The sequence below is a fragment of the Larus michahellis genome, chromosome 2, assembly GCF_964199755.1.
Source record: "Larus michahellis chromosome 2, bLarMic1.1, whole genome shotgun sequence".
Lineage (NCBI taxonomy): Eukaryota > Metazoa > Chordata > Aves > Charadriiformes > Laridae > Larus > Larus michahellis.
Genome location: NC_133897.1, coordinates 77,156,897 through 77,181,689, shown reverse-complemented (window position 1 = coordinate 77,181,689; position 24,793 = coordinate 77,156,897). Strand labels below are relative to the sequence as shown.

At 38.1% G+C, this 24,793-nt stretch overlaps 1 protein-coding gene across 3 annotated transcripts in view; it reads right to left on the bottom strand.

Annotated features, from left to right (window-relative positions):
* The window catches only part of LYRM4 (LYR motif containing 4), a 90,115-nt gene that overhangs the window by 51,419 nt on the left and 13,903 nt on the right, over positions 1-24,793 (bottom strand). For all 3 annotated transcript variants that reach the window (XR_012585612.1, XM_074576029.1, XM_074576030.1), the window contains exon 2: positions 15,654-15,774. Coding sequence is in view for 2 of the 3 variants with exons in the window: in XM_074576029.1 (XP_074432130.1) it covers positions 15,654-15,774 (121 nt within the window). In the remaining variant the exon portion in view is untranslated. The remainder of the gene's footprint in view (positions 1-15,653; positions 15,775-24,793) is intronic.

Genomic DNA, 24,793 nt, shown 5'->3' with positions numbered 1-24,793 from the left:
TGTCTGCATGTGGCTGGAGATACACAAAAAATACTCTGTGCATGACTCTTTAGGTAAGAAATTCAAGGGGAAGATGATTGACCATGAGGGTGATGATGAATAAGTGTGAAACCAGATGTGGATACCAGGCAGCAGCATTCAGCTATGGCCAGGTTGGTCCTTTGAAACTACAAAGGTCTGAGCTACCAGTTACGCAGAGGTAGAGGAACGTGAATTATTACTTTGCGTCCGCAATCAAGAAAAACCTATCTAGCCCCACACACAAAAGACTGGCCCCATTGTCACCCCAAAATATTATTCATGTGATCTAGTTACAATGTTTTAAAACACCTCTTAATTTGTTAAAATGGACCAGCCATGATGTACGCAGCTCACAACACACCACAGCTACAAACAGAACTTGACATTTTGGACAGCAGGTGTGACTGGAAAAAGGAGGAAGTTGCATCTAGAAATTGAGTGTGCAGCTCACGCAGAGTTGATACTGAAGCTGCACTGAGTCTCTCATAGTCACATGGAATTACATGGAGAATCATGATCACAGTACTCTGCATTTGCATTTATTTACTGTACTGATCTACTTCCAACACAGTAGTTACAGATCTACCAGCAGCATGCTAAGCATAAATTTTCATTCATACAAGAAACGTCACATTAACAGTGCTATTCTGAAAGTCATGTTCTAGAAGAAGATGTGGTATTAATCTACTAGTGCAGGACTAAAAACAGATATACGTCACTGTGATGAGTTGCAATTTGTCACTTTTTTATGAAACACAGGACAGTGGGTATTCAGTATCTCTCCCCAGGCACCTAACTCCTATAGCTGTACATCCACTCCATAACCCTAAAAGCACCAAGCCAAAACGAGCTAAGCGCTGCATGTTTAGGATTATCAACTGTTAAGATCTTAGAGACTGAATCTAATGCATAAAGGCTGGATGAGAATTAAGGAAAGGAAATACAAGCCCCCAATTATTCTGCAATAAGACAGGCTATGCTATTATTCCCTTTGTTGAAGGGACTCAGGAAAGCATTACTATAAAAACATGTTAAAATGAGAAGCAAATGGCATTTAAAACAGCTTCACTTCCTACTTAGGGTAGACCTGAGAGCAAGGGGAGCAAGCATGTAGGAAGGAGAGTGCTTGAAGAAAGAAATAAAAGCACAGTAGCTGGCACTTCTCTGCAATAATATTATCAGCCTGCTGAGAGCAATTACAATAGCACAGACAGCACTTGCTTTATTGTGACCTTATTGAATTAAATCTGAGGAAAAAACCTCCAGGATTCAGCAGGGAATTTATTAGAAAATTCTAATGCCAACTTAAATTTGATCCAAAGGCCTCAATATTAAAGGTCATATCCATTACTATACAGTGGGAAACCTTGGATCTCTCTGTTCCTACGTTCCACCATTTCTCAGTTGTTTTCTAAGAGTAGGTCAGACTCTCCTTCTCTCAGCTTTGCTGCACTCTGTATTAGACTGCTGTTTACATTTTAAAAAGCCTTAGCCAGCAAGTCGAATAAAGAGCTCCAATGGTACTTTAAATGAAAAGTTGAAAACAAAAACCAAAATCAAGTAGCACTGAAGAAACTAATGTGCTATACAGTCGGATTTTACCACCTTACAACATGTGTACAAAACATGTAACCTGATCTTCACTGAATTATCTGCCACTACTTCCAGATCAACTGTCATCAGGATAGGCGAGTCAGGCATGAACCGACTACTGACTTGCACAGAATGGTAAAAGCTGTGCAGTGGTTTTAAAAAACAAATTCTTAACTCTAGATCACTGCAAACCTTTGAAATTGGAAGTACCATCATACCATCACTGAAGTCTGATCAGGTGAGCTTCAAAGGCTCCTTGTTTGTATATCAGCAAGCACAACAGTGGCAATGGTTACTGGTACTTTTTCGAGCCCCATCATTCCCCTACCCAGGGCTTGCAGCTTTACAACAGGAGAAGAACCATGCTAAGCGCCTGTGAAAAATATGAAGTGCACTGTGCAGCTTATGAATTACTCCCTGAAGGAAGTAATCTCCACAGATTTGCAGGACAGCTACATGAAGTTACTCTTCTTTTAGATGAAAATTTAGGAAATAAATAGAAACATCAATGGCCTGTACTTTACCAAAAGATGAGAGACGACAAGTTCTACTCCCATGCTGTATTGATTTTTGTCAAATATGAAACCGTATTAGAGGGAAAATGCTCATGTTCTCGAATGGGTACGTAAATTTGGAGCTTACATTCCAGGGACTTCCAGACCACCTTGAGCTCTTAAGCACCCACACTAGTCAGCAAAAATGTGTGAAGTCTGGATCCTTGCTATCAGTATGCTCAGGTACCCTCTGAACAAAAGGGTTCCTCTCTATTCAGCCCATGAGAATATACATATCGATGTAGGATGTCTGAGGAAAGGAAGAAGGTTAAAAGACAAGTTTCGTGTATCAGGCTCACTTGGGTTTCAAAATACATCTCACCTGAAGACCAGCAATTTCAGTCTTCCTCAAAAGTACAGGAAAACCTGGCACTTGAACTAGTTTAACGTACCATTCAGGCTATGCTGGCATTAAATATATTTTTGGAGGACAGTGCATGAAAAATCATCTTTTCTGAATTTAGTTCACACAAAATTTTACATTCTTCATGCTAACTGCCAAACTAAACTTAGTTTCGTGTACATCTCGGGTACCTTAGCAGGTTTGAAACCAAAAGGGCAAACATAATTTGAATGCCACTGAAAGGTCACCACTTCTTTAAAGACTTGTGTTCACTCATTCATACGCCGACCCAAGCCTACCCTTCTAGGCATGGATGCAAACGACCTCTAGCTCAGAACCTGTGCACAGTGTCTGGGCTGACATGCTGCATCAGCTGCACCCCAGGATGCCTGCTTTTCAAACAAAATACAGCTTATTCACACAAACATCCTACTGCAAAGCCCTCTACACGCAACATGAATGTACTTAATCTGCCATACTAAAGGAAATGTTGATGGTTTTGTCTTCTGAATTGCTTTACCCTTCACAACGAGATTGATTACACATCCTTGCTTTAATGTGATTTGATTTGGTAACCACTGTAATTTTGTTCATTAGATAGCTATGTCTTATCAGTCTTGTCTCATTCAAAAAAGGAGGGAGAGAATGTCCTGGTTTGAGGCAAAACAGAACCAATTTTCTGATTTGTAATTTTACTTTTTAGCTGGGCCTCTTCTAACTGACTGAAGTCTGAAATTAACAGCATATTGTTCAGAAACTGTTCACTCTCAGAGTGATAAGACCTGATTATACCAAGGAACGGTATGCACAGAGGCTCTTGCTTATACTTATTGCTATAACAACCAAGGTCAGCTAACTTGGCTGTTTGCCCCATTAGAGAAGGCTTTATTTATTACTGTTAACGTTTTCAAGACGTCAACAAAATAACTGCTAGACAAAACATTTAGTATTTTAATTTTTCTTTTCCTATAAAAGCTAGCCTTGATGTTAGAGTACAGCAATCTCATCTTAGTTTTGCACACTGATAACAGAAACTCTGGGTCTGATTTTTATTTTTATTTTTTTTCTTAGGACTTGGGCAACACATAATTTCTTCAGTTAGTAAGAAGAGGATAGGAATTAAATAGAAATTTCAATTATGACACTGGGTAGGATGGCATCAGGTGTCATGAGTGCCAGCCATTTTTCTCCCATACAGGTTCAAAGAAGTGAAATAAAAATCTAATAACAATAGTTTTCAACTAACAATATCTTACTTGAAATACAGAAAAATATAGTATTTTAGAGTAGTAAGCTAGAGTACTATGTAAGGATGGAGCCAGGATGGAGAACAAGAAAGCCAAGAGGAACGGGAGTGCGGATATGTCTGATCTTGAATTGCTCAAATGACAGAGAACTTTGCTACCTGCATCAAGATTTTGATGTTTAAATCAGTCCTTTTGTTTCCTAGAAATGAGACCCTGGTGAATTTTTTACCCACCCTTTGATAAAGGGTGTGTACCTTATCATCAGGTATATACATATTCTTTTTCTACTGTTTCAACTGATTAAAGAGGTTAGTCGTACTCATTCTCCAGCTCTTTCAACTCCTCACCTGTTGTTCTTTCCCAAAATAAGCTTTTATTTTTCTAATCTTGTTTTTACCTTAAGCAAATGGTATATCTCTGAGTCTGTAAAATACCATTTAATTCTACAGCATTTCAGATAACATTTAATTCAGTCAACAGTTCCCTCTACAAGTAGCATTGTAAAATTAGGCCCTTCACAGTAGGATATTAAAATAATTAATTTTATATCGTATTTTAATTTAATAACATTAATGACTTTTATCTGAATTTTTTAATGTATATGTACGTTTACTTGAAAAACTGCAGTTCACCTTTAGGAACTCAATTACAAAGCCAAGTAAAATGGCAAAAATCACAAATAGCTGCTTCCCTACTTCTCTCTTTTCTATCCTGGTGTTCACACTGGCTCTCACTTAACTACAAAATAACAGCATTAACTGTTAAGTCTTCCTTCACTGCTTATTAGGTAGGGTTTTTAATTCTTATATTTTCTTCATTGTGGCCCATAAAACACACTGACACAAACAATGTGGTCAGCATCCTACCAGCTTTCTGTCTAAGCAGATTTTCTTCTCCTGTCTACTGCTACTTGGATCTAAAGGGGACAGAGAAGAGAGCGAGGTAGATGATAAAGAGATACCTACTGAGATAGACAGTGCTGTAACACTTGGAATATCATGCTTTAATTCCTGCTGTAACCTTATTTTAGGAACATGAGCAAATAATTTAGTTCTCTATGCACTAAAGTCTTTAGTTATATGCTTAAATTTAAACAGAAGTAGCCTCCTTCATTTCTACCTCAATATCTTAAGGACAGGCAGGCATGTGGCGAAATGCACAGTCAAAATCAGGGTGCCTTCATCTCCTTGAGCTACTTCTGTAACGGAGCAGCACTACTAGAAATTCTCTCTGCCCTCTGCCTCGCTTGTACAGCGGAGAGAAGGGAAACAGTCCCAGCCCTGACATGTCCTTTGGGATGGTACAACAAATGTACATGTACTGTCACACTCACAAAATTATTAGCAATAAAACTAGCACTTTGAAAAGACTTACTTCCTCTTTTTACCCACTAAGCATACCATACCTGTGGTAAAGGTATTTTATTGTCAATGGGTTAGTTTTTCAGTATTATTCTACAGCACAGCTTTGCATATCAATTTTTTCTCCTCTTCCCCCATGAGCATACATACAAATAATTTAAAAGCAATTTACAACATGCCAAACTGCTTAAGGAGACTCTTAAAAATCTAATGTATGAATTTAACTATTGGCATGATTTATTATTGAAGTTCCACTGTTATAACTTGACAATTAAGAAATATTGATAAATGTAAACACATTATTGATGTCAATTAAAAAGCACAAGATTGATTAACCTCCCAGAGGTATACTGGCACAAGCAGTTAGAGAGTAATCACCCCCAATAAGTATTCACTACTGACAAATGTGCATAGAAATTAAACTGCTGTGAGACAAAAAGTACTTTCAATTAAAATTAAGATCATTTGAACACATAACCAAAGCATTGGGTCAACAACAAAATTAACAGAATTACAAACAAGACCTGCAGTAGTGTGAAAGGCTAAGTGATTAGGTCATATAATGTTCTCGCTAACTATAGACTTGGATGAAAACATGGTTAAAAACTACCAAAGCAACTGCTCAGCAAGTGAGTTATGCTCATAGGAGAAAGTCTGTGATAAACCTATTATTTAGTCACTACACTGCAATGTTCATAATTGCCCTGGTGAGGGACAAGACCTTGTTTACAGCATAAACAGCAGATCTTTGTTTCAGATTATGTATTTAGGTACATTCTACAAGTGACCAAATTATAAAGGTGAACTCGAAACTCTGCTTAGTAATGGCTCACTTCCTGCAAAGCCAACAGCCTAGGAAAGCCGTTGAGGCAGTCCATACCTGGAAGGGGAGAAGCATGCATCTGACACACCCCAGGGAGAATAACAACAGGAATTGGTCAATTTGTGATTTAAATGTGACTGTAAGAGTTTGGGCTCCTTTTTTCTCCCTCTTTTTACTTGCTTTCAGAATTAATGTACTGGCATAATGCCTGTCACCAAGATGAAGGGCACTGCAGCTATAGCTTTTAATGGCCAAAAAAAACCCGGGCTCACCTCAGAAAGCACAGCGCTAAAGACAGCAGCAATGCACCAGTACCAAGGAGACTGCGTAAACACTAATTAAACTTCTCTCTACACTTGTCTGGAAAACAGTTTCCCTGCTTAAACTTCCAAGGGCTGGATCAGACATGCTGATGTTGGAGTCTAGCAACTTTCTTCCCTAAAGCTCGGTCTTCATTGCAACTTCGTGGATCAAACACATTCGCCTCAAATACAAGCAGCTTACTACAGAGAGACTAGACAGAATCCAAATTACTGAAAAAAAAGTTAAAATTTAAACATAACACATCTATGATAAAGCTTCTTTGTTTGAAAGAGCTTTATGTGAAGGCCACGCATATGTTTATGTTTATTGTCAAAATAAAACTAGATCACTGTGAATTTACCTGGCTGCATATTCAAATCATATTAGTGACAGAAACCTTATTTGGTGCTATGCTAAGCCACAGGGGTATTCAATGGATCTCCAGAAGATTATAATGTATGCAGACAAACCAGACACAGAGGACTGTGAAGAAGGCTTTTTTTTTTTTCTTTTTTTTTTTTTTTTTTAAAATAAAAAACAACTGACACCTTTGCAACTGGGATAATGGAAGAGTTTTAGTGACTGAACAAACAAAAGAAGCACGGAGATAATAAGATGGGGAAATGAAAAGCAATCGTGAAGCCAGATTCTTGGAGCAAATAGGACAAATAGAGCTCTTTGCAGGCTGTCCTTATGCTGAGAATGAATATGAGAATAAATTCTTTAGACTTGACAAATTATCTGGAAGAAACAAAAAACCGCATCTAATTTAGCGTAGCAGGGGCAGATTTTTACATGCTGTGTTTTCAATGTGCTGTCAGGAGAAGCATGGACATCTAAAAGGCCAGAAAAGAATGCAAGTAGCTTAAACAGGAACTAAAATACTCCTTCTTCCTTACAGGGAAAAACTGTAACTGTAATATGCTGAGAGACTGATGACTGGGCATGGGGGGAGAAAACGTCATTAAAAAAACCCACTGTACCACAGCTACAGGACTAGGTGACTTGTCGGATAGCGAGGGCATCAACACCAACATCATCATCCTGAATTAGACTGCAGTTCAAGGGCAGCAGAACACAGTCCCGGGGATCTGAGGCACTAGACAAATGTGCCAAAGCTCCTCCTGGAGGGAAGTGTTGCCTGCTCAACTGCGGTGCCATTGAACCTGACACTGTCTCCTTTCAATAAACAGCACAAAACCAGGAAGGAAAGTTTTCTCAGCAAGGAAAGTAAACTAAAACAACAGATTAAAAAGCAACCAACAAACTGTGGGAGATCAAAACAGAGATCACTGTTGTAATAACAGCACTGTTGTCTCTCTCACTTTTTTCCCTCAAAGGAAAAGACCTCAAAACAGCAATCCCTTTCTTTTCCTCAGGGTCTAGTCTAGCTGTACTTAAAACTGGTTTACCCCATAAAAACACCACTGAAAGTGGACATTCAGGAGAGAGCTATGTTCTGACATGAACGTAAGTCACAATACATATGCAAGCCTTTTACAGGGTTACACATTTCATAAATAACACACAAAACTAACATACTTCTCTTTTTCCTATTCAGGAAAAAAAGGGAGCCTCCAAAAATGTTCTGCTCTGCAGCAGACACCACACAACAAGAAATACAGAAAGTTGCTCAATTGTTAATTAACTTTAATGCCAGAAACTCAATCTTCAAACCCTCCCTCAACTGGCACCACTACAAACAAGATTGGCAAGCATCAACTCAAGATCACACAGTCAGATTAGAAACATGGCAGAAGTCATTTGAGCTGTGATCAAAACTAACTTTCCCTTGGTTGGCAATATTTTATGTTTATACTAGGACACACATGCGCTTCTTGTTACCTTATTTGGAAGAGGCCCCCTTGAAGTTTTGTCGCAACAGCCACCCCTATGAACCGTATTCATTTACACACTGGGCAGAAGCCCTTGAGACACCAAACACAAGAAAGCAGAAACCACGAAAGGACAAGAGGCAGATGAGCACATCTCCCTGAAAATGTGAGCTTTCCTTCCTTCTGGAGCTTTCTTCAGCACAGACTGGTTCAATCAGTGCTGCTAACTGTTTGAAAAAGCCACTGACCAGCCAGACACTGATGGAACTTACTCTTTTCCGTGTCGAAGTTTACACCTAGCATTTACTTGATTGGATGTGACATACTGCCACGCCAAATTGCTTACTAGGAAAGTAAGTCCTTCTCCTGTCCTTCAGACAGCCCTCCTCTGCATAACATCAGATGCTCAGAGCTCTGGATGCATCAGATAACTACTTATTATTTATGATAAGGCCCTAACCTCACTGGATTAGCCACTAAATACATGTAACAAAAACAATGACAGCTCTTTATGACAGATAATTGAAGTATTTTAAAAGAAGCGCCAACACTCAACAGTTTTGGGGTTTTTTTTGTTTTTTTTTTTTTTTTTTTTTTTTTTTAAGGAAAGGTTACTGCATACATCATATGCTGTGTTTTACACTAAGACTCTTAGATCAGAAAGACAAAGCCTCATCCTACCTCTGAATTACTACTTTCCCTTGTTTCTAGCCTAAAGGTTACTTTCGGTGCAGGGTCTACTTTGGTATTTAATATTGCAGGCAGAAACTGCCACTTGCAATTTAGTCAGCAGGGCAAACAGCAGCAAATCACTTGTGAAAATACAATCTTGCTCTCCATCAGGAGAGTTAAATGAAAGCCTAAGGAGTAACACTGCTCTGGAGACTCACACAGGTGTAACCTGGAGAGCCAAGCCACTTGAAGACGGGTAAAATGTCTATTACACTTCCTGCACATTCAGATTCTAGAAATTAAGCCAATATGACAGCTCTGGGCTTTTGGCATCTGTTACAATATTGCATATCTCCAAAGATATCCTACATGCCAAGAGGAAAAAGCTATTTGAAAAGGCTGGCCGAAGTGGACCTCACACGTCCTGCGAAGGGCCAAGTTCTGATTCACCTGGGTTTCTGTTCAAATTTACCAAACCTTCTTCAAAGTCACTCCTATTACATTTGTTTCTTTGTTCCTCCTTCTGTTCCTTCCCAGCCTTATGGATATTTACTGGACATAAAATGCATTTACTTTCCTACTAGAATACAAAACCAGTATAGCTCTGAATTTAGTGCCTCCCAATTTCAATTTCAAGCTTTCTCTTGTTTACTAAAAGACAGGTATTATTAATCCTATGTTATACTTTCCTCCACCTGCATGTGTGTCTCTTTCCAGGTAAAGAGCACTGAAACTTAACATATGTTAAAGATTTTTGTTGCTTTCTTAATCATATTCTTCCTTGTAGGCTACTGTTATAAAGGAATAAATATACAAATGTTTATTTATTCAGTTATGTTTTCAAATCCCAGGGAAAGTAAGTGTTACTTGAACATAACAAAAAGGATTTAAATGACCTTGAGGAAAGAAAAAAAATAATCTTTGGAATTAAAAAAAAAGAAATCCACAGAAAAATCTCCCCAGTGCCTCCTAAAAGCCAAAGTCAGATGATTTAAAGTCAGTGTTTGGCTTTGCCACAAGCCTCCAGTGTAATTTTGGTAAACGCATGTAGGGAACCAATGAAGTGAGAACTCATAATCTGCTAAAGCAATTAAAAACTGACTACCAGTATTGCAACAGGCTAGAAGCAAATGAAGTGCAAGAGGATCATGCCAACCGTTTGCTAAATTCTAGATGTCATTGCAAGCATTTAGAAGTGTATAGATACTTGATTGCCTTCAAAAACTGATCCTGTGCAGTGACTTGATAAAACTCTTTTAATAGAAACTTTGTCCATTGTTTGATTATGCCACTCACGTCCTGCTCTTCCTCTGTGAATGAGGCATTTGAAAACTTTCCTGTGTCCATACTTGCTTTAACAAACTAAATGGCTTGAGAGGTAGGAATAGATCTCTCTGTGGCTCTATCCTGGTTGGAATGTATAGGTGCAACTGTAATAGATAGAAATATATGACACTAGTAAAAAAGCACCAACTTCCAAGGACACTTCTCTTAGATAAAAACTGTAAGTCTATAAATTTTCGTGATAAAATAAATATTTGCCATTTGAAGCTGGGCGAAAAAAAAAGCAAATAAAATTCAAGAATCTTCTCAAGAAGAGCAGTAAATTAATCTGTGATTTTAAAAATTCCTTGCAGTGACAAACTTGACAAGAGAAAATCATATTAGAGCTCCAACACAAATGGCTGCCAGCAGGAAAACGTGACTTACCAATATTATATGTATTCCTGAACAGTGGTGTAGGTGATGCACCCTGTACTTACCTGTGCTTAAAGAGCTTTTCCAGCTATTCTTTCCCTCTTGGCTTCAAAACTGCTGCTAACATAATCAAATATATTATGCAGTATTTTGCAACTTTCTTACCTATTCATAAAAATTAGACAGAAATATGACTTGTAGCCTGAGACTAAAACTACTAATAAGAATTGTCGTAATGAACCTTCTCGTGCTAAGGGCGTCTAGCTTACAGTGCTTTGCAGTATAAACGCGGGTACCTTCAGATGCACAGACTATTTCTTGGAGGTTGAGAAGTTCCTTGAGACAGTCCATTCCAATGTCACTCACAACTGTGTAAATTGGTACCAGTCCCCTGAATGCTCAACAATATGCTTTCAGTCCAGTAATACATACACCTTGGCATTCACTAATTTACTTGCTATTCCTGCAAATCAATCACAGGATTACTAGAACTGAACAATGGAAAACAATGGGAGTATTTGCTGATAAAACCATAAAGGATGAGGAATAAAATCCAAAGCAGATGCAGTAAACTGAAGTACTTTTACCTTCTGTTTTTTAGAATAACTGTAATTGAAATTGCTTGTCTTGCTAATATTTATTGAACATGCTTTAATATTTATACTATTTTGATTAACAGAAATATGCCTCCTTATGCTGTGGCTGTATTACTACCAGTTCACAATAATATGAGTACTGTATTAGTACATTCATTCAGTATCATTTCCACTTCCATTCATCTGTTACTTGAATCTATGATACTGCTAAGATGAGATACTGCTAATGAACACCTCAAGAAGGTGGCTACACATAGCTGCACTGGCAACTTGGCTTGCGAAAAAAGAAGATCCAGAAGAACCATTCTTATTTTACACAAATTTCAAAACAAGACCATACTAACCATTTTTATTAGAAACAGCAAATACAGAGAAACACAAGAATATAAGACAAAATCTCACACTAAGTATGACACGGGCTTTTATCAAGGCATAGTCATGAAACATTTCATTAAAAGAAGCGGAGCTAAAATTATAATAAATGAATATTGCAAAGATTAGAATGTACTTATGTTGCAAACATGAAGAATGCTGCAAGTACTCAATATTTATCATTATCAGTGGAACCTTTCTATTGGAGTTCTTATATTTTGAAATCATGTTCCTTCACTCTTCTACACATCTGAAGGTAACAGTAAAAGAGGCCAAGCCTGAGGAAGAACAGCTCGAACTCAAAAGACAAAGAAAAGTTCATCTGTTCTCTTAGAAAACGCCGATGACCTGCCAGCTGTAAAGGAATCGGATCCACACATCCTGACTGTCTAACTGCTTATGGTGCTTCTTCTGTCTCCCTACTAAAAGTTTATGCAAACCATGATTCTCATCAGTTTGGATTATTTAAAGGCACAAAAAAAAGGCTGTGAAATATCAAAACTGTTTTACTGAAGAGTACTGTAGTTGTGTGATGTCAAAACGCGTACAATTGATACTAAAGCCTTCAGAGCTGCCAGAAAAACCAAAATAATCCTTCTTAGCTGTACAACAAGATGATCAGTAGTTTCCAGCTACAATCTAAAACTGAGGAGAAAATACTGTGGACAAATATGTAAGAATGAGGTCCTATAAATTAAAACAGGAATTTAATCAGAGCACACAGGTCCAATACAGCTTTTGAATTTCACTTTTATATTTTCAGTTAAAAACTTGAGAGAGAGCATGCCACAAAGAAAACTAGTGAATACTTCAAAACACTCAGTATTATTCTATCTTCAAAGTGCCTTCTATAAATCTTGAATCTCAGCAACCGCAGTAACATTTCAGGGCAAATTCTCATACCACTAACATATTCCAATAGAGATGGAAACTCACAAATGAAGTCATACTAGCACAGCTGGGGAATAGCTGTTACGATAATCCTCCAAGGACCTCAAGACTGAGCCTCAAAACTTTTTAAAACTTTCTATTTCAAACTTACTTGTGACAATGCATTTCTCACAACACCCTTCTTTACAGGGAAGACACCACAAATTGTGCTGTTTACACAGTAAACACACACAAAAAACCCCTTCACGGTTGTTCATTCCTTTAGCCAGACTATTTTTAAATCAAAACCAATAATAAGCAGAGGAGGACTAAGGCAGAGATTGATGTTCCTCTATGCTTTTTAGCTTTATAAAGCTACTTTTATAACGTTCAAGCAAATTGTACAGTGACTGACATGAACAAAATGACAGTAATCTGTCACTATTTCACATTTCCCACTAGGCTGATTCAAATAGCTATTTATGAACCTTACACTTCAATGGTCACTTTGATGACTAAACCATAAATTAGAATGTAAAGTGAATGTAAATTTGATTTTAGAGTAACAACAAATTGTCAGCAAAGTGGGATATTATTTAATTTCTATCAACACATTATGAAAAAGTCAGCAATACCAAGATGCGCTACATCATAATAAACCCTAAACTTAGTGGAAAAAAAAAAAAGTATGCTAGATCTCACGTTTGCTTCAGTGCTTCTGCATTTAAAAATAAAAGCACTTTATATTATGCTTGGTTAGTTTTAAATATAAAGTCTTAATAATGTCAGATGACTTCATTACTTATATCTTCAATTAAACAAGGGAGCAAGAATGATTTTTTTTTCCCCACAGAGCATGATTGAATTTGACAGCAAGTAAATATTAATATGAATTTAGATGCTAAGGTTTTTAATAATCCTGATGAAAAGCTTAACTTTTAAGACAGTGTTGCTATTTTTTACAATATTTATCTCTTGCTCATCCTACCCACATCAAGCCAGGGTAGCCCAAACATTAAGGTGCTACAAATCAGTGTCCTCATTTCAGCACCCCAGTTACATATCTATTAAGTGGGAACAGTATTTCCCACCTATTTCAAGTGCTCTGATACCTTGAAATTGAACTCTCTTCAGAAAAAGGAAGTACATGCTGTTATAAAAGAATTGTGCCAAGTAGGTCTCAGTTAAGGTCTTTTAAAACAAAAATAAATTTAGTACACTCCAGTCATCCATTTCATGGGTAGCCTCACTAATGTTTTCCTGATTTATCAAAGATAAAATTTTACATTCTTAATTACAACCATTACAGAGCATTTCTTTTTACATGCTGAGAGAAATTTAATCTTAGGCACAATCTAGAAGAGATTTTCTGTAGCATTTTACTGTGGGAGATCCCACTTCCACAAATTGTTACTTCTTTGGTGCAGATTTTGTAAGTGTCAGAATTTGACCCTGTGCATTCTTATCTTTTGCCATCCCCTGTGACGGACGCGCTCCTCTTTAAACTAACTGAGCTCTGGTCCAGGCAGATGCTCAGCAGGTAGGCCTAACTAAAGTTAATCCTATTGTGTGAGGCTATCAGTGAGAACTCAGCACTAAATGCCCACAAAAATTGTTTGGCTGGAGTCTGGGCTGATAAGCAGCTGAAACTGCATTAACACACCAGAAAATCTGACAACAAATTAGCCACTTTACACTGTAAATATCTGCAGCCATCAGGGTCCGCTGAGCTCTCTCTCCACAGCAGCTGGTTGTGCAGTGGTGATCTCGCCTTGAACAGGGGAACGTCTCTCAAAGTCACCCCTCAAGGCTGAGAGATCCCTTACCTGACACCAGACATTGATGGGTTGGTAAAGGACATTTTTTGCATGCATGTAACATTTAATATACATATAGTAGGCTAAAGCGATAATCTTTGTATCCCACACAAACTTTAAGTGTAGTAAATAGTAGAGTATTGACTGCCGATCCATCTGCACTTATTAAACATTTTACATACCTAAATTTACTGATTAGAACTCAATAAACTAACTGCTAGCTCAGCTCTGAGTGATCTCTGACTTTTCTCCTGCAACAGCCCCTCCTTCATTATGTTCCCTGGCCTCTAATACTTCCCTGGAGGATATTGTATATCAAGGCTCTCCAAGATAAAATCTCAAAAAGAGGAGCTGAAAATGCTACTCATCGCCTACAGAAAAAACACCCCAACATTTAAATAATTACATTGAGTCAATCCAATCTGAATTACTTCTTTGAGAAACACTTTTAAAATACAAAAATAGCAGTGTTTGGGTTAAAAAAAAAAGATAGAAAGCAAGCAAAGCTATGGTAGCACAAAACAACACCTGTTCCTGGGAGAAGCAATTCCAAAGAAACAATTTAACTTGCACCAAAATATTCATACTTAATTGCCAAATCAAAGGGCCCAGCTTCCTACTGAAATAAGAATCCAGCTAACTGACCTGCTGGTTGTTAAAAGATTCATGTTAAAAACAGACCATGGAGGAACAGGTGCACATACTCATCCGATAGTTAATGTAAGTACTACTGAACTATGACTGGTATCAGTAAGTGCAGATTTTGGAAGGAGGGACAGCTCAAGCATTGGAAGTGCTCTTAGAAAGTTCAGGCATAGAAGCTTGCTTTCTTCAAATTTCCATTTGGTTACTGTGGATAGACAGTGGGCATATATGAGAAGTAATAAAGTACCTAAAGTTCAGTGAAGTATAATTCATGTCTAAATAATATGGTACCCAATGAAAGGAACAGAGATGCTATAAATGCTACTCAGACAAGGTCAGAGAAAAATACTGGCAGTGACTCAACTTTTTTCTGAAGAAAAATCTATCACCCTGCTAGCATTTCGCCAGCATTTACTTCATTCACTTTAGGATTTTCTTGTTCTGCTACTGTTCTAACACTGTATCTGGAGGTGGGGAAAAACAAACACAGAAGGCAAGACTATTCGGGAGCGACTGTCACAACCACTTTTCTAAACCTATGGTGGAAGGAGGAAAGGAATCCAATACATATGAGCTAGAGGAAACAGATTCAAAGGAAAATTAGGGCAGAACAAAGAAACAGAGTGAAGAGATAGTAAAACAAACAGCAGAAAAGGTAACAGAAGAGCACATAAACTTGACAGCAAGGCCTGTTCCAGTTAATGGAACAAACATCCCTTAGTCCCTTATTGCAACCAACAAGGATAAACAGAGATTTCCCACCATCCCAAACTCAGACATACAAAAAGTACCGTTCATCCAGAGATGTTCTGAGCAAGGATCTGTTTTTCCCATCCGTAGTGGCATAAGACAGTTAACTGAGGAGTGTGCAACTCTTAAATATAATAAGAGAAATAAACATACCTGCCGACGTATAACCTCTAGGTTTGCTTTGGCTTTATTCACTAGTTCTTCTATTTTTTCAGAATCCTTTATACTCTTGTTTTCTCTGAAGGCATCTCGTATTCTTCTGATGGCATATGTTCTAAACACAAACAATAAGATGATGTGTATTCATAGATGTGCCACAGTTATGACATTTCAATGTTCTTTAAAACATGCTGACTTTTAAAAATAAATATACATACACACATATATATTTTGCCCAGTTTTATACAGGTATCTCTTTATTCATGGTCTTGCCCGAGTTGAAACAGTGACTAGATTATTTAATTAAACAACAGTGGTTTTACTGGAAGTTATTGTAGAAAAATTTAATATTTCACATATCACTCCAGTCTTAACTGCTTGTTATTGCTGTAAACATACTGTTGGATGTCCAGCATGATACCGCAAAGCTCAAGAACATAACAAAAAGCCTACAAACCAAAAAAATCATCCCCCAAATTATTTTGAATCAGTGCAACTACTCTTATTCTGCATACGCTAAAGGTCATTGAGCTAACGACTAAATACATTATATGGTATTACCAGTTCTGACTTCGTAATCCAGCAGTCAAAGGTAGACTGATGGACCAACTGTAACAAAAAGGGCTACTTCCTTGTCCCCCCTTCCTCTCCTGACAAAGTATATTTCACCCCTCAGTCCAACACCCCCTCATCCATCTCTGCAAGCAGGAAGAGATTACAATCTCTGCTTTCAGAGAGGAAGGTACAAAGCTGCAGCTATCTCCAAATCTCTCCCCTTTCTTTTCAACCCAGTAAAGAACTTTTATGTAGTCTGTAGTGTACTACTCAATAAAAAAAATCAGGCCAATTCCGATATTAAAATACATGAGCAGTAGCATTAAAAGCATTAAAATTAGAAAAAAAGGCTGCTGCAAACACCACAAATAGTGTAATATTTCAACAACTGTTTTCAGTCTTGTATAAAAGTGAAACATGAGACAAAATTGTCTGAAACACGATCACAAAAAACTCCAAAGACGATGTTGAAAAATAAAAATACTGGGGGAGGGGGCTGAGGAGGGGAGAGGAAGAGGAGGGAAGATGAATAGCCAGTGGCACTCCCTACCGTTAGATGGTGCTATCCAGCTCTGAATGCAGAGTCCACCCGCCAAGCAGCATATTTTCTCTTCGAGCTCATAAATAATACATTTCAATCACGGGAATCAGGATGGTTATGGAGTGCCACCCTGCTGCCGCACACCGGCAGATGGTGCATGCTTTTAATTAGGGCCTGTTCACCTATAATGTGACACTGGGGTGCGTAAGTGAGTGAGTGTGTGTTTGTATGTGTGAAGTTAATAGAATGTATTAAATATGGAAGCTCATTCTCATCTGCAGCTGCTGTCCTAGCAAGACTTGAAGGGGAAGCTGCTTAATTCTTCTAGAAAAGAAACAACCCCAAATCATTAAGATGTCATATAATTTTGTTGCTTGATAACGGATTGATTTTAAATCACCCCATATACATATGTAGGGTTAAACTGCGCAGACACATGTAACATTTTCTGCAAGAAAGAAAGGGTTTCTGAAAGATTCAAAGACCTTATATATATGTATTTAGCTCAAAAGAAAAAACAACAACAAACAGCAAGTATCCACTACTGTGTACAAGTCTTTCAAAATGCAATACAAATGAATAAATGCTATCTACATAAAAAAAGATAGACGGGACAAACAAATTCTTTTTCAGTATAACACCTACACACTTGGTTTTTTTTTTTTTTTGTTTTGTACATATGGTGCATTAATTGTTCTATTTTCTCTCTTTTCCTCTCATTATACCCAACAGTTGTTGAGAAAGAAGTTATGTACTTCGAAAACATCATCAGACCAGTTTTTATCTATAGTCAGAAAGTTGCACTGTTTTTTCGTTTTACAATTTCTTTAAACCTTTATAAACGTTAACACACAAATTAAGCGATTTTACATAGGCCTTAAAACAATCTTAATTCTACAGCTAAATCAATATATCTCCAGTATTCTCTAAACACACTTCAAAGACTAGCTCTGGTGCTAGTCTTTACTAAGGTTACATTGAGATTCAATATATCACTTAAAATAAGGATGAGCTGAACTCCAAGCTCAAACCCAATACTATAATGACTGTAAAACATCCTTTCTTCCCCATTGAGAGGTGCCAGGGGAACATTTCACCAACACTCAAATTCTTTCAAAATTATCTAAAAAATATTAAGTCAAGATATAAACAAACTGGCAGTTTTAGGGGGGGATGCTTGTTTTTTTTAAAGAACAACTTTTTACACCCAATAACAGTTGTGAGCAGTGTAAATTCCAAACCTTCGCTTCAAGAGTTTCTGAACTGACCATGTACTAAAAGCTAGTACTAACATTAGGGCTGTGATATTGCTGAAAGTCCATGAGCTCTTTTGAAAGTACAGTAACTTGTGTAGCAACATGCAGTAAAAATACACATGCTATGAAAAGAACTTGTTCATTCAGACATGTATCTCTTGGTTTTTTTTAAAGACTACTACCCTAAAGATCTTCTGGTTGATGAACAGACTGGTCAGCTGATCAGCTACTCTAATGGTGTGCATTTTCAGTTCAGTAAGGATAAACACATAAAGCAATCATTTACCATTTGAAGGTACAGCTCAAAATGCCAGTGGCATAGAATATATGGCTATCTTCATAAAACTTTACAACATTAACCTTAAAAAAAGCACTATCTGAAGACAGAGCAACAGATGAAAAGCATACTAGCATGTGAAATGGTTGCTGTACCTTATGAATGATTATTTACCCAAGCTGGCACAAAGGAACTGAGGGGATACCATATGGCAATAAGTTTAAGCCTACGTGATTGAAGGGGAGCTGCTGCAATTTTGCCACCTGCCCTGGTAAGCACAAACCCTCCCACTGCCTCCTTCAGACCAGCACAGCCAGTCTGCTATTTGGCCCTGAGCTGAGCCAGTCCAACTTGGTAACCTGACAGAAGGCCAAACTACTAAAAGAGTGAACTTGGTTTTTGTTGTTGTTTTGTTTTTTTTTTCTGGATTAGGTAGCTCCATTGGCTCAGCATGGGACTGTACTAGCATTAGCACTGAGGAGGAGGGAATACAGCAGTACTGATTTAGAGAGATACAGTTTGTGACAGATCCCACTCAGAGAGGCCAACCAAGTCACATAAACAAAGGGGACTCCTCAGTGAGAAGGTACTAAGCAGGCTCTCCAGAGAGACAGAATGGGAAAGCAATTCTGCATACAGTACACTCAAACAGCTCCTATAGACCTTTGGGAAAGGTCCTAGGAATGCAGCAGTGCTCATTAAGAGACATCATTGCAAATGAAAATTCAAACTGCATTTCACAATCTACTATTTTTTACACCATTCTTTAGAAACAGATACTGAAAAATGGCTGAAAGATGCAACGAGGCACTTTCGTTTTGTCATCCAAGCATACTGAAATTTTAATAACAGAACACCTTTGATTTTATCTTCTGCAAACACCTTCTAGCAAGCTAGTGACAGCAGGACCCAAGCAAGAGTGTACAGTTGAATATATTCAGTTGATGCTCTCTTACATATGCACACCCAAACCACTTTTCATGATGCCTAGTTACGCGCATCTGTCACAGAATTAACTCCCAATTAAATTAAAAGTATGTTCTCAATGGGTAATAGACTCAGTGCAACGACTTCCGAGCAAAGCCAGTGCAGGTGGATGGCTATGCACGGCAACAGATGCACATCAGTAGAAAATAGAAAGAGTGGTTGGAGGTTAATGCGAGAACAACGCCGGGGCCAAAACATAACCACAGACTCACAGGAAATGGGCACTACATGCTAATGTTAAGAGACAACAATGCCCCCAAATAATAGTAAAACCCACAGAGTTACAGTTAGAAAACAGTCTTTTTCCTAATACTCAGTCGTTCACCTCTACCTTCAAAGAGTTCATCTTCTTCCTTCCCTGAAGTGCAATCGAAAACCTAACCTGTGTCCTCATAAAAACGAAGCCTCTAAGAAGCAAAGTCTGAAACAACGGCTATTAAGGAAAAATGAAATTGCAACAGAGGTACATGAGAAAATAATAGCTGCTTGGGGATTCAGATATTTTTGGTTCAAAATGTTTACTTATGTCATGCCTGACCAGAAAATAAAAAAAAGAAATCCATTTCCTTTTCAAGTCTTCACTCTCTTATCTTTGTGCTCTGCTAAAGTAGAGTATAAGAAAAGAAGCTGAAACACCACGCAGACATTCTTGCTTTTAAGTCCACAGTAGTATGCCTTCCAAATAAACCTGGCCGAGCAATGTTTTTCTCAGCACCACTTTGCATTTACTGGTATCACAACACGCTGAAGATTTAAGTCATCTTTCCAAGAACTTTACAGACACGTTGACATCTTATTTTTGTGACTGTGAATAAATGTAATGTATTAATGGATCAAACTACAGTCACAGGCAACATACTGTAAAACAAAATGGCTATTACAAATCGTAAGTTGTTGAGCACGCATGCAAATATAGGAGGATTGTGGTACACAACCTGTGCAAGCAAAACAGATTACAAGGGAAGAGGCCAGCAGATTAGAATATTCAAGACTTTCAAAAAAGCTATAAAGAAAAAGCATTTTTCCTTATTCGCTTCAGCTGTATTTAATAAATTAAGGCAAGCAATCAGTAGCCAGCCTCTAGGAAGCCCACTTGTGGCTAATAATCCTGAAATGAAGTATATGATGCTTTTACTTAAGGACACAATGTGCAAACATGAGACACTGATTTACATTACAGTAATATTATATTAAGTGAGCTACCTTAAGTTTCAGAATTTCCCATTATTACTAGCGAAATGTGCACCAGATGGGATTTACCTAATTGAATTTCCAGTTACATACAATTTAAAAATTTTAAGTTTTTATAATGAAAAACTATCTGCAGAAAAATCATTTTAGCTTACCTTAAACTTTTAATAGCATTAATGGGGATGTCTGCATGTACAGAATTACTTCAGAGGCAATGATTTTTTAATATATATATATATGTACACATACGTATTTCCATATATGTATATATTTACATTCTTTTTTCCTCTATAAAGGTCTCATTAAAAGACACCAATAAAGGTGAGGCAAAAGCTGCATGCAATTTCCATTTAATACTAAAAAAAGAAACATTTGACAACAGATGTATGTTTGAGACCGAGAGGTAAGTACTTCATAGAGAAGTAGTTGTGACTTGTCTAATTAAACACAGGACCAACAGAAGGGTGTGGATGCAATATTTTATCAGCAAGTTGTTCCTCAAACTCCATCACTAGACATGTTTTCAGCACTGCCACCCAAGTTACAGCACAACAACGACACCTGCTGAGTTTCTAAAATCAAAGCAAAGCCTATTCCCGCAACCAGAATTTGCTTGGGAGAATGGGGGTGGTGGCTAGAAGCTGGGAGTGGAGAAGAGTAAAGAAACAGAAAAATTAGACTGTTGGTTAACCCGGTATTATTTCCTTGACTTTTCTAATTATACAGAGTCCCTAGACAGTCTTCACAAAAAGCCTATAGAATGAAACCTCCAAGCCACTACTCAGTTTCTCTGCTAACATACAAAATACGAGTTCCAATGGAATTGCCAAGAAATATGCCTGGAAGAGAACAGTGCTAGAGATACTTTATGATAGAGGATTACCCCAAAAGAACAGGGGAGAGGGATAAAAATTGACGAACTTTAGAAAGCACACTTGAGAGCTGGTAACTGTGACCCAGTGCATATAATACATGCTGTACCATCAGATGCAAAGATTTGTAACTTATTTCTAAAGCAAATCTTGATATTTTGTGTCCCATATCTCAATACTTCTAATAAAAACATGAACCTTCCAAGTGCAAGTTGCCCTAGATGAGAAACAGAAAAAGCTTCTAACATGCATGCATATTTCAAAAGAGTTGCCTTTCATTTTCTTTAATCAACCTAAAAACTGAAAATGTCTCCCTGGATTTTTATATGTATATACATACACACACACACACTTGTGGCTGTTTTTAGGAAAGGACGACATTTTTTTCAACTGCATCCTTTCATCAGTTTGTGCCTGTATCCATTTCAAAGAAGAAAGCATGGATGACCAACTGAGCAACAGGAGCACGGAATCATGCACGTGAGAAAGCAGCTTGGGAGGCGTCTAGTCCCACCTCCTGCTGAAAGGAGGGTCAGCGATGGGATCACACCAGGCTACTCACGGCTTTGTCCAGCCACGTCTTGAAAACCAGGATGGTGACCAGACCACCTCCCTGGGAAACATGCTCAATTGCCTGGCTGTCCTTGTGGGGAAAAAGCTTTTCCTTACAGCCAGTCCGAAAGCCTCTCTTCCTTTACTTTACATCTGCTGTCTCTTGTTCTCCTGCCAGGCAGCTCTGGATACTTTGAGGTACTGGGTACTATTAGGCGCCCTCAATGTTGTTTCTTCTCCAGGGTGAACCAGCCCAGCTCCCTCAGCCTTTTCTCACAGGGCAAGTGCTTCAGTCCCTAACCACCTTGGTAGTTTCTGCTGAGCTTGCTTCAGGTCACCCACGTCTTTCCTCTATAAGGGACAGGGTGGATGGAGGCAAGACTAGAGTCAATACTCCAGACACAGTCTAACAGGCACAGAGTAGAGGGGGATAATCACTCCCCTCAATCTGCTGGCTGAGCAACTGCTGATACATCTCCGGATGCTCTTGCCTTTCCATGCTACCAGGGCACAAAGCTGGCTGTCTGCTGGGATCCTTCAGCCCCTTTTTGGCAGAGTTGCCCCCTAGCCAGTCAGTACCCAGGCTGTTGTGCAGCTGAGGCACCTCCTTCCCAGGTTTAGGACATTGCTCTTGTCCTTACCAAATTTCCTAAGAATGCTGTCAACCTTTTCCTTCAGGCTTCTGAGGTCCCTCTGGATGGCAGCCCTACCCTTGAGCACACTGGCTCCCCAAATTGGTGTCATCTGCAAACTTACTGAGCAAGCACTGTTACTTTCTCTGGGTCATTGCTAAAGACGTGAAACAGGACAAGTCCCAGGATCAACACCTGAAGACTCATCCTCTAAGCTGCAGCATCCAACCAGTCTTAAAAACACATGGTTGTCCATCCATCCAGACTGTAACACCTTAACTTGGATACAAAAATGTTGTGTGAGTTGGTGTTGAAAGCCTTCCTAAGTAGAGGATGACATCTTCTACTAAATGACATCCTAAATGACATCGACTGCTCTCCCCTTGTTCACAAATCCAGGCAAATCATGTTGATCAGGTATGATTTACCTTCAGTTCCCAAACGCCGCCTTCTTCATGGTCCCAGAATAGTATCAGTGCTATTCATAGTTAACAATGATTATTTTTGCAGTTCTTTGAAACATACATTTCTGTTGCTATACTTCTAAAAATAAAAGCAGTTATTGGCTTAATTCTAAGTGTAAAGAATCTCTGCAGAAGGGAGCGCTTTTCAGAAGGTCAGGGTTAAAAGAAAAAAGGAAAGATGTCCAAATGAAAGCATTCTTTTAATCTTAACTAGGGTTGCACCTGCAATGTTGTATTGCAGAAGAGGTTAAAAAAGAGGGTTACCAGTGAAGGACCCAATCGAACAAGTTGTTTGGTTAACGAGGCACTGGGCAAGGATGTGCTGCAGGAACTAGAAACAGAATTTGCCACAGATAAAAAGTGTCCTGATGGCCTGAAATGACAAACAGCGCTCTGCTAAGCTTTCACTGCCAAGCCCCTGCCAACTGCTCACCAGGACACTCGGGTAGCTCAGCAGTCCAATTACCAGGTGGGGAATGCCTTGAAACCGCAAGTTCAGATCCTGACAAGGCTGATTTCTCTCTTCTTCCTTTTGAGGCAGATATATACCACTCCATTTGCTGCACTGCTATTTCTGAACATTTCTTAAAAAAGGCCTGGCCTGCTGTGAATTGCCATTACAAATTCCTTTCTACTTTTCTGGAAAGATTAGAGTCTTACGTTGTGGCAAAAATTTCTCTCTTCAGCATGGCTAGGGGTTATCTTCCATTCTAAGAAGAGATGTAGTTTAGCTTATGACTTGGGTACCCTGAAGAGGGCTAATGGTATTGCGCCTCTTGGTGACTGTAACTGTTCATTTAGAAACCCACTGGGCGCTAAACAGTCTTGCTGGATGCAAGTATTTCCCACTTGTCAGTAGAAAATGATTTGTCTTTGATGAAGCAATAGTGCTTAGGTTTTTCAATTAAGCAACAAATAGGACATTTCTGAAACCCAGCATTATTTCTGAAACTAAAGATTTAGATTTAGTAAATATCTAGTTACAGTATGCATATTATTCTTTTAATATGGAAATAATAAAAATGCCAATTCCTTAGAAGAAAAAAGGGACCGAGATAAAAAATATTTTAAAACTGTATGCTGTCAACATAATAACAGATATTTTGACTTATGAAAGGCTTTAAAAAATAGTTCTGTGAAGGTTATCTGAGGTGAAGCTTAGTTGGTCATTTGACAGGGTAGTAATTTTAAGCATACAAAACAGACTCCTAACAAAGTTTTACTTTGCAAAGGCGATCCTTGGATTCTAGTAACAAAGACTTTTAATTTAGCCTCTTGATTTTTTCTTGACTAGAAGTGCACTTTTTAAGAAAGAAGAATTTAAGCATTGTAGGTCCAAAATAAACTAGTAAAAGAAATAACATTGAAATTAGATAGGATCCAGTCATCTCATGACAAAAAACAACAATAAAACACAAGGATTTTTTTTTAAACAATCCACATGAAGTAACAGACCACCTGTTCTGTCTGGTTATAGACAACACACTAGAAGTTACAGGATTTGGAATATTGGAGTTATTCTCCAAACTTTATCCTCTAATCCATTTCTATCAGCTTTACAACTTATCCAAAAATCTCTGTTTCGTGTAACTCAGTGAATAGTGACAAACATCCCCCACTGGACCTGCCATCACCATATGGCTCAATGACCTTCCCTCATTTATAGCAAAGCACTGCATGTTTAGTTTAGCGAATGTGCAACATCACTTTTGACAACAATGATGGATATTTGAAATTACAATGTAATACTTAGCAGCATAGAAAATTCTAATATATGCAAAGCTTATTAGTTGAATCTAGAGCCTAA